The sequence below is a fragment of the Eschrichtius robustus genome, chromosome 19 (genome assembly GCF_028021215.1).
Source record: "Eschrichtius robustus isolate mEscRob2 chromosome 19, mEscRob2.pri, whole genome shotgun sequence".
Classification (NCBI taxonomy): Eukaryota; Metazoa; Chordata; class Mammalia; order Artiodactyla; family Eschrichtiidae; genus Eschrichtius; species Eschrichtius robustus.
The window spans coordinates 12,672,237-12,686,791 of record NC_090842.1 but is presented as its reverse complement, the minus strand read 5'-3'; the positions used below and the strand labels follow the sequence as shown (position 1 = coordinate 12,686,791).

At 42.9% G+C, this 14,555-nt stretch overlaps 1 protein-coding gene and 1 pseudogene across 6 annotated transcripts in view; one reads left to right on the top strand and one right to left on the bottom strand.

Annotated features, from left to right (window-relative positions):
• The window catches only part of ADAT1 (adenosine deaminase tRNA specific 1), a 39,533-nt gene that overhangs the window by 12,682 nt on the left and 12,296 nt on the right, over positions 1-14,555 (bottom strand). For 3 of the 6 annotated variants that reach the window (XM_068527636.1, XM_068527637.1, XM_068527638.1), the window contains 2 exons: positions 7,510-7,596; positions 3,651-4,691 (listed from right to left, as the gene is read on the bottom strand). In XM_068527636.1, coding sequence (XP_068383737.1) covers positions 4,559-4,691; positions 7,510-7,596 — 220 coding nt within the window. In that variant the 3' untranslated portion in view covers positions 3,651-4,558. Of the gene's footprint in view, positions 1-3,650; positions 4,692-7,509; positions 7,597-9,331; positions 9,423-14,555 lie in introns of those variants that run through there. The other 3 variants (XR_011071292.1, XR_011071293.1, XR_011071294.1) reach the window with 2 other exon arrangements.
• LOC137754033 (small nucleolar RNA SNORA70) lies at positions 12,469-12,596 on the top strand (annotated as a pseudogene).

Here is a 14,555-nt window from a genome sequence, read left to right as displayed (position 1 = left end):
TGCATCATAGGGTGTCAGCACCCAAGGCTCAGGTGAGCTCCCCTGATTGGCAACATTTTGCACATACAGTCACACATCGTTGCCCCGAGAATTAAGTGCTGTGTTCGTCACACGTGCACCCAAAAAACTAAATATTGACTGCCCTGGGAGAATGTTCTAAAATATAGGAGGAGGGGGCATGACACAGCAGGAGGAGCCACATGGGGAAGCACCAGGGTGGGTCAGGAGGCACAGGGAGGAAGGAGGAAATGTGGGCAAGAGCCATTATTGTGAAGGGAAAGGGACGGGACGGGCAGGGGAAACAGGCTTGGGATTGGCTGGTTTGACTAATTTCAGTAGACTCTGAGGCACAGTGACTGCCCCTGGTTTTCTGGTACCTGGCCCTGGGGTGATTAGGGCTGGTGGATAGTGGCCCGAATGTGAGAGCCCCAGAAAGGAGGTGGTTGGGCTATGGGCTCTGGATTGGTTGGTTTGCATACAAAAGGTGTACTCACAGATGAGTCTTTAACTATCCCTAGAAACTGGCTATCCCTGGGAGGGGCAGTCTCTCCAGGGTCAGCAAGGCAACGATATCAAAGCATCAGAGACACAAGGTTAGCAGAGAGAGGACAATTAGAAGCTTGTGCAGACTGTCTCCTGGACTTCGCCCATGTGCCTTTCCCTTTGCTGACTTTCACTGTAATAAATGGTAACTATGAGTATAACAGTTTTTCTGAGTTCTGTGAGTCTGTCTAGTGAATCAACCTAAGGGTGGTCTTGGGGACCTCGTGACACAGTTGCTAAAACCATTCTGTAAAAGGGTGATGGGATAGATCAGGCTGATACCACTAAACCCACTGATTAATCACTGAAAGCGGGACAACCCTATGTTGTGCAGAACCACCTGAAAAGAACTGAACCTGAATGTAATCAAGCCTCTCCATGTAACCACAAATTTATAGGAAATATGAGGGAGAGAGGAACCTGCTATCAACACTGGAGGAAATAAGCAGCCAAATCCTGGATGGGGGACAGTCTACAGGACAAATAACCCATTTGTTAAGCACATAAAAAGGAGAGTGAACTGCTACAGATTTAGTGAGAAAAAGACATGTCAATCCAATGCATTATGTGGACATTGTTTGGATCCTAATTTGAACAAAACAATAGTCAGAAGACATTTTTGAGACAACAGGGGAAATAAAACACAGCCTGCATAATAGATATTAAGGAATGATTGTTAATTTTGTTGGGTAGAATATGATGGTTAGAATTCACTTTAAAATATTCCAAGAAAAACAAAATTGGAGGGGAGGGGGGAATAGATTAGATAACAACAGCATAAAGCTGATGATTGTTAAGTCTGGGTGATGGGTACATGGAGGCCCACTGTGCTATTCTATTTTTTGTCTATTTAAAAATTTCTATAACAAGTTTTTATAAATTTATTTATTTACTTTTGGCTGTGTTGGGTCTTTGTTGCTGCATGCAGGCTTTCTCTAGTTGCAGCGAGCAGGGGCTACTCTTCGTTGCAGTGAGCGGGCTTCTCATTGTGGGGGCTCCAGTAGTTGTGGTACGTGGGCTCAGTAGTTGTGGGTCACAGGCTCTAGAGCACAGGCTCAGTAGTTGTGGCGCACGGGCTTAGTTGCTCTGTGGCATGGGGGATCTTCCCGGACCAGGGATAGAACCCACGTCCCCTGCATTGGCAGGCGGATTCTTAACCACTACGCTACCAGGGAAGTCCTATAACAACTGTTTAAAAAGGTACTTAAAAATTGGAAGCAGTTATCAGTAAAAACACATGATCTAAATGTATGAAGTCCGAGAACCTGCCAATATTGCAGAGATGTGATTTTAAGGCATAGGTGGGACTCTAAACTTGGGTTTTTGTTTGGTTTGGTTTTGTTTTTGGGGGTTTTTTTTTGGCAGCACCGCGTGGCATGTGGGATCTAGTTCCCCGACCAGGGATCGAACCCACGCCCCCTGCAGTGGAAGCACGGAGTCCCAACCACTGGACTGCCAGAGAAGTCCCTAAACTTGGGTTTTAAGAGATTAAAGCAAAATGTAGGAAGTTGGCTATCTAAGCTCCCCTTTTAGCTCTTGAGAAAACAGGCAGAGTCCAAGCTGCCTCTGGTCTCTATCTTTCAGGGTTTTCCCAGTCTCTGTTCTGAAGCGTAAATCTAGGGGTGTTTTTAATATTTAGTTTTTTGGGTGCACATGTGATGAACACTATAAAATTTAGGAATAAAAAGACATTATCTCCTTACATTCTCATATAAATCTTTATCCTTTAAAATAGAATCTTGGGACTTTCCTGGTGGTCCAGTGGGTAAGACTCCGTGTTCCCCATCCATGGGGGCTGGGTTTGATCCCTGGTCGGGGAACTAGATCCCACAGGCATGCCGCACCTAAGAAGTCCTCATGCCGCAACTAAAAGTCTGCATGCTGCAAATAAGAAGTCCACATGCCGCAACTAAGAAGTCCGCATGCTGCAACGAAGATCCCACATGCTGCAACTAAGAACTGGTGCAGACAAAATAAATAAATATTAAAAAAAAAAAAAAAAAAAGAATCTCACGAGAGAGAGAGCTGCATAATTTTCTGCGGATAAAAGCTTCTGCCAATCGAGGTATCTTAACTGCTCTCATATCATAGGATTTGGGGTCAGGCAAAAGGATCTCTCTGATTAAAGCAGCATATGGTAGGGGTCTGGCCTTCAGGTAGTGATGTTTTTGTCTTTCTTTCCTGCTATCTAAAAGGATTCCTTATAGAAAAAAGTTCAAGGATAACTTGTTATGAAAAACTTATGGGGGAATTCCCTGGTGGTCCAGTGGTTAGGACTTGGTGATTTCACTGCCATGGCCCGGGTTCAATCCCTGGTTGGGGAACTAAGATCCCACAAGCCGCACAGCACAGCCAATAAAAAAAAAAGTTACAATGGTAAATTTAAAAAAAAAAAAAAGAAAAAGAAAAACTTACGTATTACTTCTGTAATAAAAAAAAAATTAAGAACATATGTTCACATGCAAGCTTGTATATGAATGATTATAGCAGCACTATTCACAATAGACAAAAAGTGAAAACAACCTAAATGTCCATCAGTTGATGATTAGATAAACAAAATGTGGTATATCCACAGAACTGAATATTATTTTTATTCCATAAAAAGGAATAAAGTACTGACTCATGCTACCAATTCACATTATAACATCATGAATCTTAAAACATCACATTAAGTGAAAGAAGCCAGTCACAAAAGACCACATATTGTATGATTCCATTATATGAAATGTTCAAAACAGGCAAACCCATAGAGACACAAAGTAGACTACTGTTTGCCCTGGAGCTAAGGGGGTTGAGGGGAAGTGAGGAGCGGCTGCTAAAGGATACTATACTGGGTCAAACAGCATCTCCCCGCCTCCCCCAGATGAGAACAAAAATGTTCTAAAATTGATCGTGGTGATGTTTGCACACCTTTGTGGATATACTAAAACCTACCAAACTGTTCACTTTAAATGGGCGAATTTTATGGTATGTGAATTATATGTCAATAAAGCTGCTATTTAAAATATTTAAAGGTATAAGGAAATACTGAAGAACCAACAATGACCTTGAGTAATCCCAACATGGAGAACTTCCACTTTTAGTCAATAAATTAGAGTGTGAAGAGGTTGAAAGTTAAACATTAGTTGTTAGTAAAAACAGCATTGATTGCTGGCTCTGCTGCTGAATTACTATAGGGACTTTTGGCCTTTTAGACAGAACTCTTTCCATTGAAAGTCATAGGAAAACGGACTCAAACAGGCTTACTCAAAACAACAGCAGCAATTTATCTCATATAATTGAAGTCCAGAGTAGACACTAGTTTCAGGCATCCAGACAAGGTCATGAGAGCTTTGATTCTCTCAGCTGTTTCCTTCATTGCCTTCGTTCTCAAGCTGGTTGTCTCTATGTAGTAGGCAAAGGCAGGCACAGGCAATCCCAAGATTACGTGGTGTTCCCGATACAAGAGGAGAGAGAATCTTACCTGATCACTCTGGCACTAGTTCCAGGACTGTTCAGGGCTGGCTCACATTCCTGGAGCCAAGGAGTAAAGTTCGCTTCATCCAAGCATGGGTAAAGCAGGAAAGGGTGGTTCTCCAAAGGAAAAAAGGCTGGATATACAAAATACGTGTCCACTATGACAGGAGAAACTCTAAAACTTGCAGAGATTCAAACATCATCTCAGCCCAATAAGTACTTGCCGAATCAATGTAGGAACACACAAAATGGAGCTATTGCAGAGTACTTTTAAAGCATCACGTTCCAAATTCTTATTCTTAGAGAAGCAATAAAACACAGGACACATACCAAGGTCATTAGCAAGATGCTGTTTTAGCAGTGAGCTACTTCAGTCAAGTATAGATTGTTCCATGTCCAGAATTCCATCCATCTCACACAGAAGAGATATTTTGCTCTGGTAGATGGCAGTCTTTTTTTCCTGATCAGCCACAAGAAAACCTAAGGCTTATCCAGCATGTAGGAAGAAGGCAGTCCAGAATGAATGAATGGAAAACACCCTGCTGCCAGTAAGCTTTGCTCATTTAAATTGTTGATAATCCGGTGGGTTTCTGATCCAGGATCCAAACGCCTGCTTCTGGAGTGCGCTCCAGGCCCGCTGGTAAGTGGATGCGGCCTCCTTGTACTCGTGGTACGTCACTGGCTTCTGCACCCTAATGCACACACACCACCAAGCACACAGGTTCTCACTGGACAGCTCACCACCGTGGCCAGCGAGACACCTCAGCAATAGGCTGGACAGATTTATTACAAGAGACTTAGGAAACAGGAGGGTTTTGTTATGCTGTCCTATGCTGACTCTTACCTCCTTTGTAGGAAATTCACTAGAAAACAGCGTGGATTAAAACCGGTAAGAATAAACAGAATGCTAGTTTTGTCTGGTCCTGGTGGAATCAGATAAAACAAGAATAACTGTATCTACTACTTGGTTTAAAATTTTCTATGTGTCTATAATTTCCACCATTAGGATCTAGCTGTTAGAAATTTCTCAACTGCATTTTCCCAAAGCACTTTCCATCTTAATCATATTCTCCTATGTACTGCCAGCTAGCACCACTTCCCAAATCCCTTCGTGTCTCTGACTGCTGAAGAACGGCTGACGTGCTGAATAATATCTATAATACACCCAGATAAAAAGATTTTCTTGTGACAAAGATTCTTTCCTTTGATCAAACTTGAGTCAGGCTCCTCTAAGCCCTCTTCTCGATCCAGCCCCGACCTTGAGCTGCGTCCTTGCCATCTCATAGCTGAAGAAACTGAGCCTCATGTCTCATTGATTCAGGTTTTATCCTGCTTCTACTCTTTCGTTCTTTGCCAAGATCTGAGGAGACCCAAGTTGTTTCTTCACTCACTTCAGCAAAGATTAAAGTTGCTAACTGTAGCAAACACTGATTTTAGTTGTTTGATCAATTTCCCATAGCTTTTTGGTGGTTAATGGATGGGAGCCACACACATGACAATGTTAAACTTTACCTGAGCCCTCAGTTCCCAAAACAAGCTATGGTTAAGAAATCTCCCTCCCACACTTCTGTGTTGTGGGAAGTGGCTGACTGCAAAGAACCACCCTTCTTCATGGCTTAGACAGACTCATGAATGCCCCCCTGGTTTACCTCTAACAAGGCCAGACACAGACACCATTCTTTCTCTCATAATGATTAGCTGAACTGTTTGTACCCACTGACAAAATCTTGACAACATGCCTGCTAATTTGACCAAATATTAGTTATGCTTCTCTCCTTCCCCCAGACCCCCGAACTTTGAGCCACTTTCAGCCTGAGCCAGCATCAGCATGTGTAACAACCCCTTCTTTTAACAGCCCCTCCTGAGAATCAACACTTCCTGTTCAACTGTTCCATCACACTACCTGCTCATCCCACTCCCCCATTCCCGGCTCTAACTTTGCTTCTCTCTCCGTATAAAAGAAAAGTCCTTTGCACCTGCTCTTCGAGAGGCTTACAGATCTTAAGATTGCCGTGCTCTTGCTATTGCGTTAGTCCTCCTCCTCCTATTGTAACAGGCCCTTTCTCTTATTGCAATAATCCTTTTGAATGAAGTCTCTCCTTACCTAATTCCAGATTTGTTTTTAAGTCACAGAATATATGGAAACCCACCCTGTTCCAGTCTGATTCATTCTTCCAGACAAGAAACAAGCAAACTGACCACGGAGGACGGGAGGGCATCAATACTGACTGTAGGATACATGATGGTGAAAACAGGTGGTAGCCTCTTCATATGGAAGTATATAGCTACTCCTTCGCTTCCCCACTGTTGTATAAAAAAGAATTTGGCTGATCTTTGTTGCCAGTTCCTGGCAGGGAGCCTCTAAGCCCTTAGAATTTCCCTAATGATAGGAATGTCTTTGTTATTCATGGTGGACCCCTCAGATCACACCTGAGTTTTTGCTTAACGAGATGACTCACGGTGGGCCCTAGATAGTTTCAGGATGGGCTGGCCATGCCAGAAAGACCAACCATGAGATTAGAGAGTTGGGGCTTTGAGCCATCTGATATCAGTCTGACCTCCTGGGGTGGGGATATTGGAAGGTGGAGACTGAGTTCAACCACATCATGTGGCCAACAATTCTATTAATCATGCTTATTGATGAAACCACAATAAACACTCTGGGCACTGAAGCTCAGGTCAGCTTCCTGGTTGGTGACAGACAGTGACATGCTGGGAGGGTGATGCATCCTGGGGACACAGAAGTGTCAGGTTGGGGACCCTTGGAGACCTTGCCCTATGTGTCCCTTCTTTCATCTGGTCCTTATTTGTATCCTTCACAATAAAAGGTAATTGTAAGTATGGTGCTTTCCTGAATTCTGTGAGTTTTTCTAGTGAATTATTGAACCTGAGGGGGAAGTAGGAACCTGAGTTTGTAGTCAGTTGGTCAGAAGTGTAAGTGGCTTTGGGGCCACCCCAGTATGTGGCTGGTGTCCTGAAGTGAGGTCAGTTTGTGGGGACTGTGTCCCTACCCTGTGAGATTTGGCCTAACTCTGGGTAGTTAGTATCTGAATTCCACCCACCCACCTGGCCCAGAAGTGGTTTTATAGTTCTCTACATTCCTGTTTGGAAAGTAATTTAAGTCTTCGAGCTTCCGTTCACAAGCAGCGATGTGAGCAAAAGAAAAAGAGAAGAGAATGATATTCCCAACAGAATATATTGCCCCCCAAGCACTCACATTTCCACAATGCTCTCCATCCGGAGGTGGAACAAGAGGAGGGCCTGTAATGGCCCAGGCCCCAATTCTACCCTTAGGCTCGTGAGACTCTTATTACCAACTACCCATCTGCCACAGCTCAGATCATACACATATCTGCAAATGGAGCCATGGAGATTGAAGAGCATGTGGTTAGTAATAAGTACCCACTGGCCTACCGAACCACCATCCCTGCCAAAGCTTCCTGCCATCCATCAGCAGAATTAAACCAGAAGTCTTCCTAAATATGAAAAAACATAGGTCAATGGCATCACCTGAGGGAGTCTGGCCACTTGTCCTCTGAAATACTGCTTAGCAGCTTCTGGAATGATCTAAAGAGCTCTACTTTGCTGATTCGGGATCTGTTTAGAAAAAGAAGACCAAGAAGATTTATTAAGTGTTTACTACGTACCAGGCCCCTATCAAACATACTGGGCTTCACATGGTATCTTTTTAGGTCTGAATGTCCTGAGCCCCCATTTTCACCTTCTTGCACTTGGCAAGAAGAAAAATCCAGACCCAAGAGTCTGATTAGGTTGAGGGACAAAAATGACTCTCAAGGAAATGTTATCAGGGACTTCCCTGGTGGTGCAGTGATTAAGAATCCGCCTGCCAATGCAGGGGACACGGGTTCCATTCCTGGTCCGGGAAGATCCCACATGCCGCGGAGCACCTAAGCCCGCGTGCCACAGCTATTGAAGCCTGCGTGCCTAGAGCCAGTGCTCCGCAACAAGAGAAGCCACCGCAATGAGAAGCCTGCGTACCGCAACAAAGAGTAGCCCCAGTTCACTGCAACTAGAGAAAGCCCATTTGCAGCAACGAAGACCCAAAGCAGCCAAAAAACAAACAAACAAAAAAACAAAGAAAAAAACCCAAAACTCTCACGAAATGTTATCAGCAGTGAAATCATCAAGGTGACAGGCTGAAATGGGGTAAAGACAGAGGGAATTACTAAATTTTGGGGTAAAGACAGAGGGAATTACTAAATTTTGCCCCCAAGGATACCCATCAGCTATGTTTGGCTACCTCCTTTCAAGGGAGCTGGCCCCTTGGGTAACAATGCTTACAAAGCTTTGGGACTTCCCTGATGGTCCAGTGGTTAAGACTCTGCGCTTCCATTGCAGGGGGCACAGGTTCCATCCCAGGTTGGGGAACTAAGATCCCGCATGCCACATGGTGTGGCCAAAAAAAAAAAAAAATCAGGAATAATACAAGGATACTTGCTATCACTGCTTTTATCCAACATTATACAGAAGGTCTGGCCAGTAAGACAAGAAATAAAAGGAACTAAGATTGAAAAGCAAAGAAAACAAAGTCATTATTCATAGATGATTGTGATATTGTCAGTTCTGGTCAGCACAATAAGTCAAGAAAAAATAAATAAAAGGAGTGGAGGTTTGGAAAGGAAATAGTATTTGCAAAAGATAGACTATGTTCAAAAATTCCAAAAGAATGCCCAGATACATTAGTAGAATAATAAGAGTTAGCAAGGTTGCTGGATACAAACATTAATTGTAAGAGAGAAATAAACAACAAGAAAAAAGTTGATTGCAGTAGCAATGACCAGAAAATGAAATGAAAGGAAATTACTTAAAACAGCATCTGGGGGACTTCCCTGGTGGTGCAGTGATTAAGAATCCGCCTGCCAATGCTAGGGACACGGGTTCGAGCCCCGGTCCGGGAAGATCCCACATGCTGCAGAGCAACTAAGCCCGTGCGCCACAACTACTGAGCCTGCGCTCTAGAGCCCACGAGCCACAGCTACTGAAGCCGGTGCGCCTAGAGCCCGTGCTCCGCAACAAGAGAAGCCATGGCAATGAGAAGCCCGCGCACTGCAATGAAGAGTAGCCCCGGCTCGCCGCCAACTAGAGAAAGCCCGCGCACAGCAACAAAGACCCAACGCAGCCAAAAGTAAGTTAATTAATTAATTAAAAAAAAAAAAAAACAAAACCCAGCATCTGTGGTAGCCAGTCTCTGAATGGTGATTCTTGCCTCCTGGAATTCATGCCATTATGCAATCCCGTCCCACACTGAATAGGGGTTATCTGAATAACCATTAGGAGATTGGGTTGGAGTGTGACTTCTGAGGCTACTCACAAAAGACTCTGTGGCTTCTGCCTTGCTCTCTTGGATTGCTTGCTCTGGGGAGAAACCGGCCATCATGTTGTAAAGATGAATACTTGTAGCACTATGGAGAGACCCAAATTGAGAGGAACTGAGGCCTCCTGCCAACAGCCAGCACTGACTGACCTTGCAGCCACATGAGTGAGCCATTTTGAAACTGGATCCTCCAGCCCCAGTCAAGCCTTTGATGACTGTAGTCCTGGCTGACATAATGGATTGCAACCTCATAAGCCCCTGAGTCAGAATTATCCAGCTAAACTCCTCCCAAATTCCTGTCGCACGGAGACTGTGAAATAATAAATGTTAATTGTTTTTTAAAGCCACTAGATTTTTTTGGGGGGTGGGGGTGGGGTGTAATTTGTTACACAGCAACAGATAACTAATACATCATTCAAGAAATAAATCTAATAAAAGATGTGAAAATTTATGTGAAGAAAATCATAAAACTTTACTGAAGTATATGTAAGAAGACCTAAATAAGTGAACATTCAAAACTGCTTGATTTAAATTTGGGGCACAACTGCCAATTTGGCACCAGCATTATATAGAAAGATATACACCATATTCCTGGTTTAAAGACTTAACAATGAAAAATGTCAATTCTCCCCAAATTAAACTTTAAATTTGAAAGTCTAAGAAAAACCAAGACACTCTTGAAAGACAAGGCAAGGGGACTTTCCCTAACAGATATCATCTTATTATAAAACTACAGTTATTAAGAGTATGGTTTTGGTACAGGGAAAAACAAACAAACCAATGGAACAGAACAGAATGCCCAGAAACAGATATATATATACATATATATATATATAAATATGAATAATCTATATAATACAGATACATACAGATATTCTACATTTGATATGTGTTCACTTAAAACATGTAGATTTCAATAAAATTACTACAGTTTTTTTTTCTATAAAGAGTAGAAAATAAAATGAGTTTCTCTGACAGGGAGCTTGTATTGTATATGAGAGCCTTTTATACATACTATGTATTGGGTCATTGCAGGTAGACTAGAAAGATGTTAGATAAATGAAATCCCTGTAGCTCAAAGTACTCATATTTTTTTCCCACTCAATTAATAAAGTGGCCTGGTAGAGCTAATAAGGAGTTGTAGCTAAAGCTGCCACTAAGTAAGAACTGTCAGATTGAAATATCAATCCCCTTTAACTGAAAATGAACTTAAATTATAGAACTAAAATACTGTGCAAGTGTTTATATGACTGCATTAGAACTGAAAATTATTACTCAAGAAGAAAATAATCTGACTGTTCAATATTAGTGAAAATATATCCAAAGGGTGGTCACCAAAGGCAACTGTAATGTTAAATCTTTTATTTTTTTAAAAAATTTATTTATTTATTTATATTTATTTTTGGCTGTGTTGGGTCTTCGTTTCTGTGCAAGGGCTTTCTCTAGTTGCGACGAGTGGGGGCCACTCTTCATCGCGGTGCGTGGGCCTCCCACTGTCGCGGCCTCTCCTGTTGCTGAGCACAGGCTCCAGACGCGCATGCTCAGTAGTTGTGGCGCACGGGCTCAGATGCTCCGCGGCATGTGGGATCTTCCCAGACCAGGGCTCGAACCCGTGTCTCCTGCATTGGCAGGCAGATTCTCAACCACTGCCCCACCAGGGAAGCCCAATGTTAAATCTTTTGTTCATCTAGTAGTTTAAGTGTGAATAATACTGACTAATTCATATTGACTGATTAGACAATTAAGAAATTACTTTTAGCCAAGCTTTACAGCTTTACGTAATATTTTGTCTAGCTCATTCACTGGTGCACCAACTACTTATATTAACCTAACACCTCAAGGACTTGTAAGAAACAATCGAACATGGATGCTTCGAACATGGATTTTACATGCTGATGTTATTCTCCTGTAAAAGAACCAGGGCAATTTGAAGAGAAATGATTCTATATATTGGAGCAGGGAAGTGATGGTCCTGGAAAATCTCATACAGGACAAAGAAACGAGGCTCTCTGGCAGCTCCCTATGCTTTCTAGGCCTAAGCATAAAAAGAGAGAGAATGAAGTTTATAGCTAATAGAAACATATTAAGAGTAAAGCCAGGAGGCCATGCCCCTCAAAAAAGGGAGATTTAGAATTTTTTTCTTTTCAGACAACTAGCACTATATCAAGATTGGTTTTACCCAGTTGAAAACAAACATTATTTATGTTTTATTGTATGTATGTGTTCAGGTAGATAAGTTGATATGTTCACTGTTACTTAGAATCAAAGATTTCATCTCCAGACTTAAGACTCTGAAACCATTTTTGGTGACATGACCACACATTTTATTGCTCAAGAAGTCCAGAGAGTCTTACAGACTCAACATTTCCACTGCCCACATCACTCAGAATCGGCAAAAGAGGAACATCAAAAAATAAACTAATATCTTGCCCAGGATGCTCACATTTCCCTTTGAAATACTGATAGGTGAGCCCATGAGACTTCTGCTATAACCCAGTGGCTACCGATGTACAACTATGAGAGAAAATTTGGCTATACTATTACAGAGCATTAATGAAATATGTCAAGGCGTTTCATTCACAAGCCTTAGTAATCAACCATGCCATGATCTGTAGTCTGGAGATGGGATCCACTCAAGGTTCATTAAAGAAACACAACACTTAAACTTCACTGGAAGGAGGCAAACTGGATTCTATTTACCACCAACACTGGGCGAAATGTCAAGGCCTCCACTGTCACTGTGAAAAGCCATCAGTGATAGAGAGCTTAACAGCTTCTTGAGACCAGACCTGTAAAATGTTTTCAACATTCTTCCCTCTGGAGGAGCAAATGGCACTTTCTCTTATGAATGCTTTTGGTCTAAGTCACCTCATGAGTAATGTTAAGGTGCTATATCTCCCTCCAGAGAAGTAAGGCCTTTCTCAAGACTTGTTCAACAGCAGAACAGAGTGACCATAATAGTAATTCCTCTGTCAAAGAGGCCCACCCAATAACAACCACTGATGTCATCTGTGGAGCAAAATAATCTTGGTGGCTGCTAGCTGCTACGCTCCAATGAGCCCTAGTTCCTTTTAACAGTGAGGATTACATTCTTAGATATTAGTCTTCCTGGTGAGCTGGTTAACACTACTGGTTGGTGTATCAAAGAGCTAGGAAATCCCCGTGGGGGCCCGGTGCACAGTGGCTGCAGACAGCAGCCTCCTTGGTAGTGTATTCAGCCTGTTGCCTGTATGGGTTGCCCTAAGGGACCTTGGAGACAGCCCTTTCCAGTGGACATTAACGACTGGCATGCTGTCCCCAATCTAGGCTCCAGACAGGTATGCGTGGTGCCTTTGGAAAGCCCCAGGGCACAGTGGCCAGGGTCCACATTGGCCAGGTCATAATGTCCATCCGCACCAAGCTGCAGAACAAGGAGCATGTGATTGAGGCCCTCCGCAGGGCCAAGTTCAAGTTCCCTGGCCGCCAGAAGATCCACATCTCCAAGAAGTGGGGATTTACTAAGTTTAATGCAGATGAATTTGAAAACATGGTGGCAGAAAAGCGGCTTATCCCAGATGGCTGTGGGTTCAAGTACATCCCTAATCGTGGCCCCCTGGACAAATGGCGGGCCCTGCACTCGTGAGAGCCTTGGCGCTGCCCCCTCCCTACCCATGCCCACCAATAAACTCTACTTTCTTGTCCCTGAAAAAAAAAAAAAAAAAAAGAGCTAGGAAAGCTATACATACATAATTTTTTAAAGATTACACATTCACATTTCAACCTAGGCCTAGAATCTCTTACTCTTCTCTTTTATAATCCAATGAGCCATGTAATGATCTCTCCAGGATGCTCTGGTAGCTCATCTGGGAAGGGAAGAGAATATGCCTCTTCAGGGCAAAGAGAATTTAAAAGGATTTGCCACTTTAGGACAAAAGGTAAAATTAAGCTTCTTGAAAATGAGGGTCCTTTATCTGATTCCTGTTATTATCTCATTGTTTGCAATAAACACAAAGACTTAAAATAAAATATTACCTTTGAGTGTCGCGCTAGTATTTTAAATGTTTCTAACATCCCAGTCTTGAGTTCATACTCCAGATCATTCTAAAAAAGGTGGTTCCAGGATAGCACTCAGGAATGAGAAGTGAGAAAACCCACTCTCCCCAGCAGCTGTTGGTCTTTAGAATTAAAGTAACTTTGACCCTTTCAAACATAATGTGCAGCTTCATTTGATGACTGAAGAAGAAATCTATCTTAACAAGATGTCTACTGCAAGCCCTGTACCATGTTAGAGGCACTCTCTCTCATTCAATTTTCACAACATTCCCGTGTGACAGATACTATGAGTTACCCTTGCTTTATTGTTGGGGAAGTCGAGGACCAGAGAGGTAAAGTAATTTGCCCAAGTTCACTTGGGGGGAAAGGGAGCCAGGAATTAAACATCAGTCTCTTGAACTGCAAAGCTTCTCCTCTTTCCACCATGAACTTCCTCCTGTATGGAGTCTGCCTTCTAAATGGAGAGACATCCACAACATGTCAGAGACCTCAGATCATCTACTCCAATATCCTTGTTTTACAGATATGAACACACTGAGGCCCAGAGAGCTACTGGACTTGTCCAAAGTCACCTGACAACTGGAGACAGAGCCAGGATGAGAACACGGGGCACTCCCAATCACACATAAAACACTGACATATTGGGACAAACTGGAAAACAGCACTTTAGGAATCTGGAGAAAAGATGGTAATTTTGAGCTAGGAAGCAGTCCTAAGGAAAGCTTTTAAGGTAAAAGATGGTGTAGGTTCACAGTGAAGAGCATTTAGACTTAGCAAAGCAGCAAACTGAAGCCACAGGCAGGTGGGTGGGGCCAGTGTGGGTTGCTGCTAGCCTGTCACTTACAGCAAAGGCAGAGCTCAGCAGGAAGTGTGGTCCCTGTCCCTTGTGACCTGCTCTGCTCATACATTGCGGCCTGTGGTTAACTGCTGGTCCCCGGAGAGATGCAGACAATGGCCTGAAGCAGGGAGGCCCTTGAGAAAAAACTGGTTAAAAAATCTCTACCCCTAACAATTTTGTAAATACTACTCAATTCAACAGCTTAGGCCACCAAGAGGCAGGCTGGGTCTGCTGTATAGGCCATTTGAACCCTGCTTAGTGTCTGTGAAGAAAAAAACTTTTTTTTTTTAAGTCTAAAAAGATGTAAGTTATTATTGTTTCCATTGAGGGAGACAAATAAGCATGTCAAAA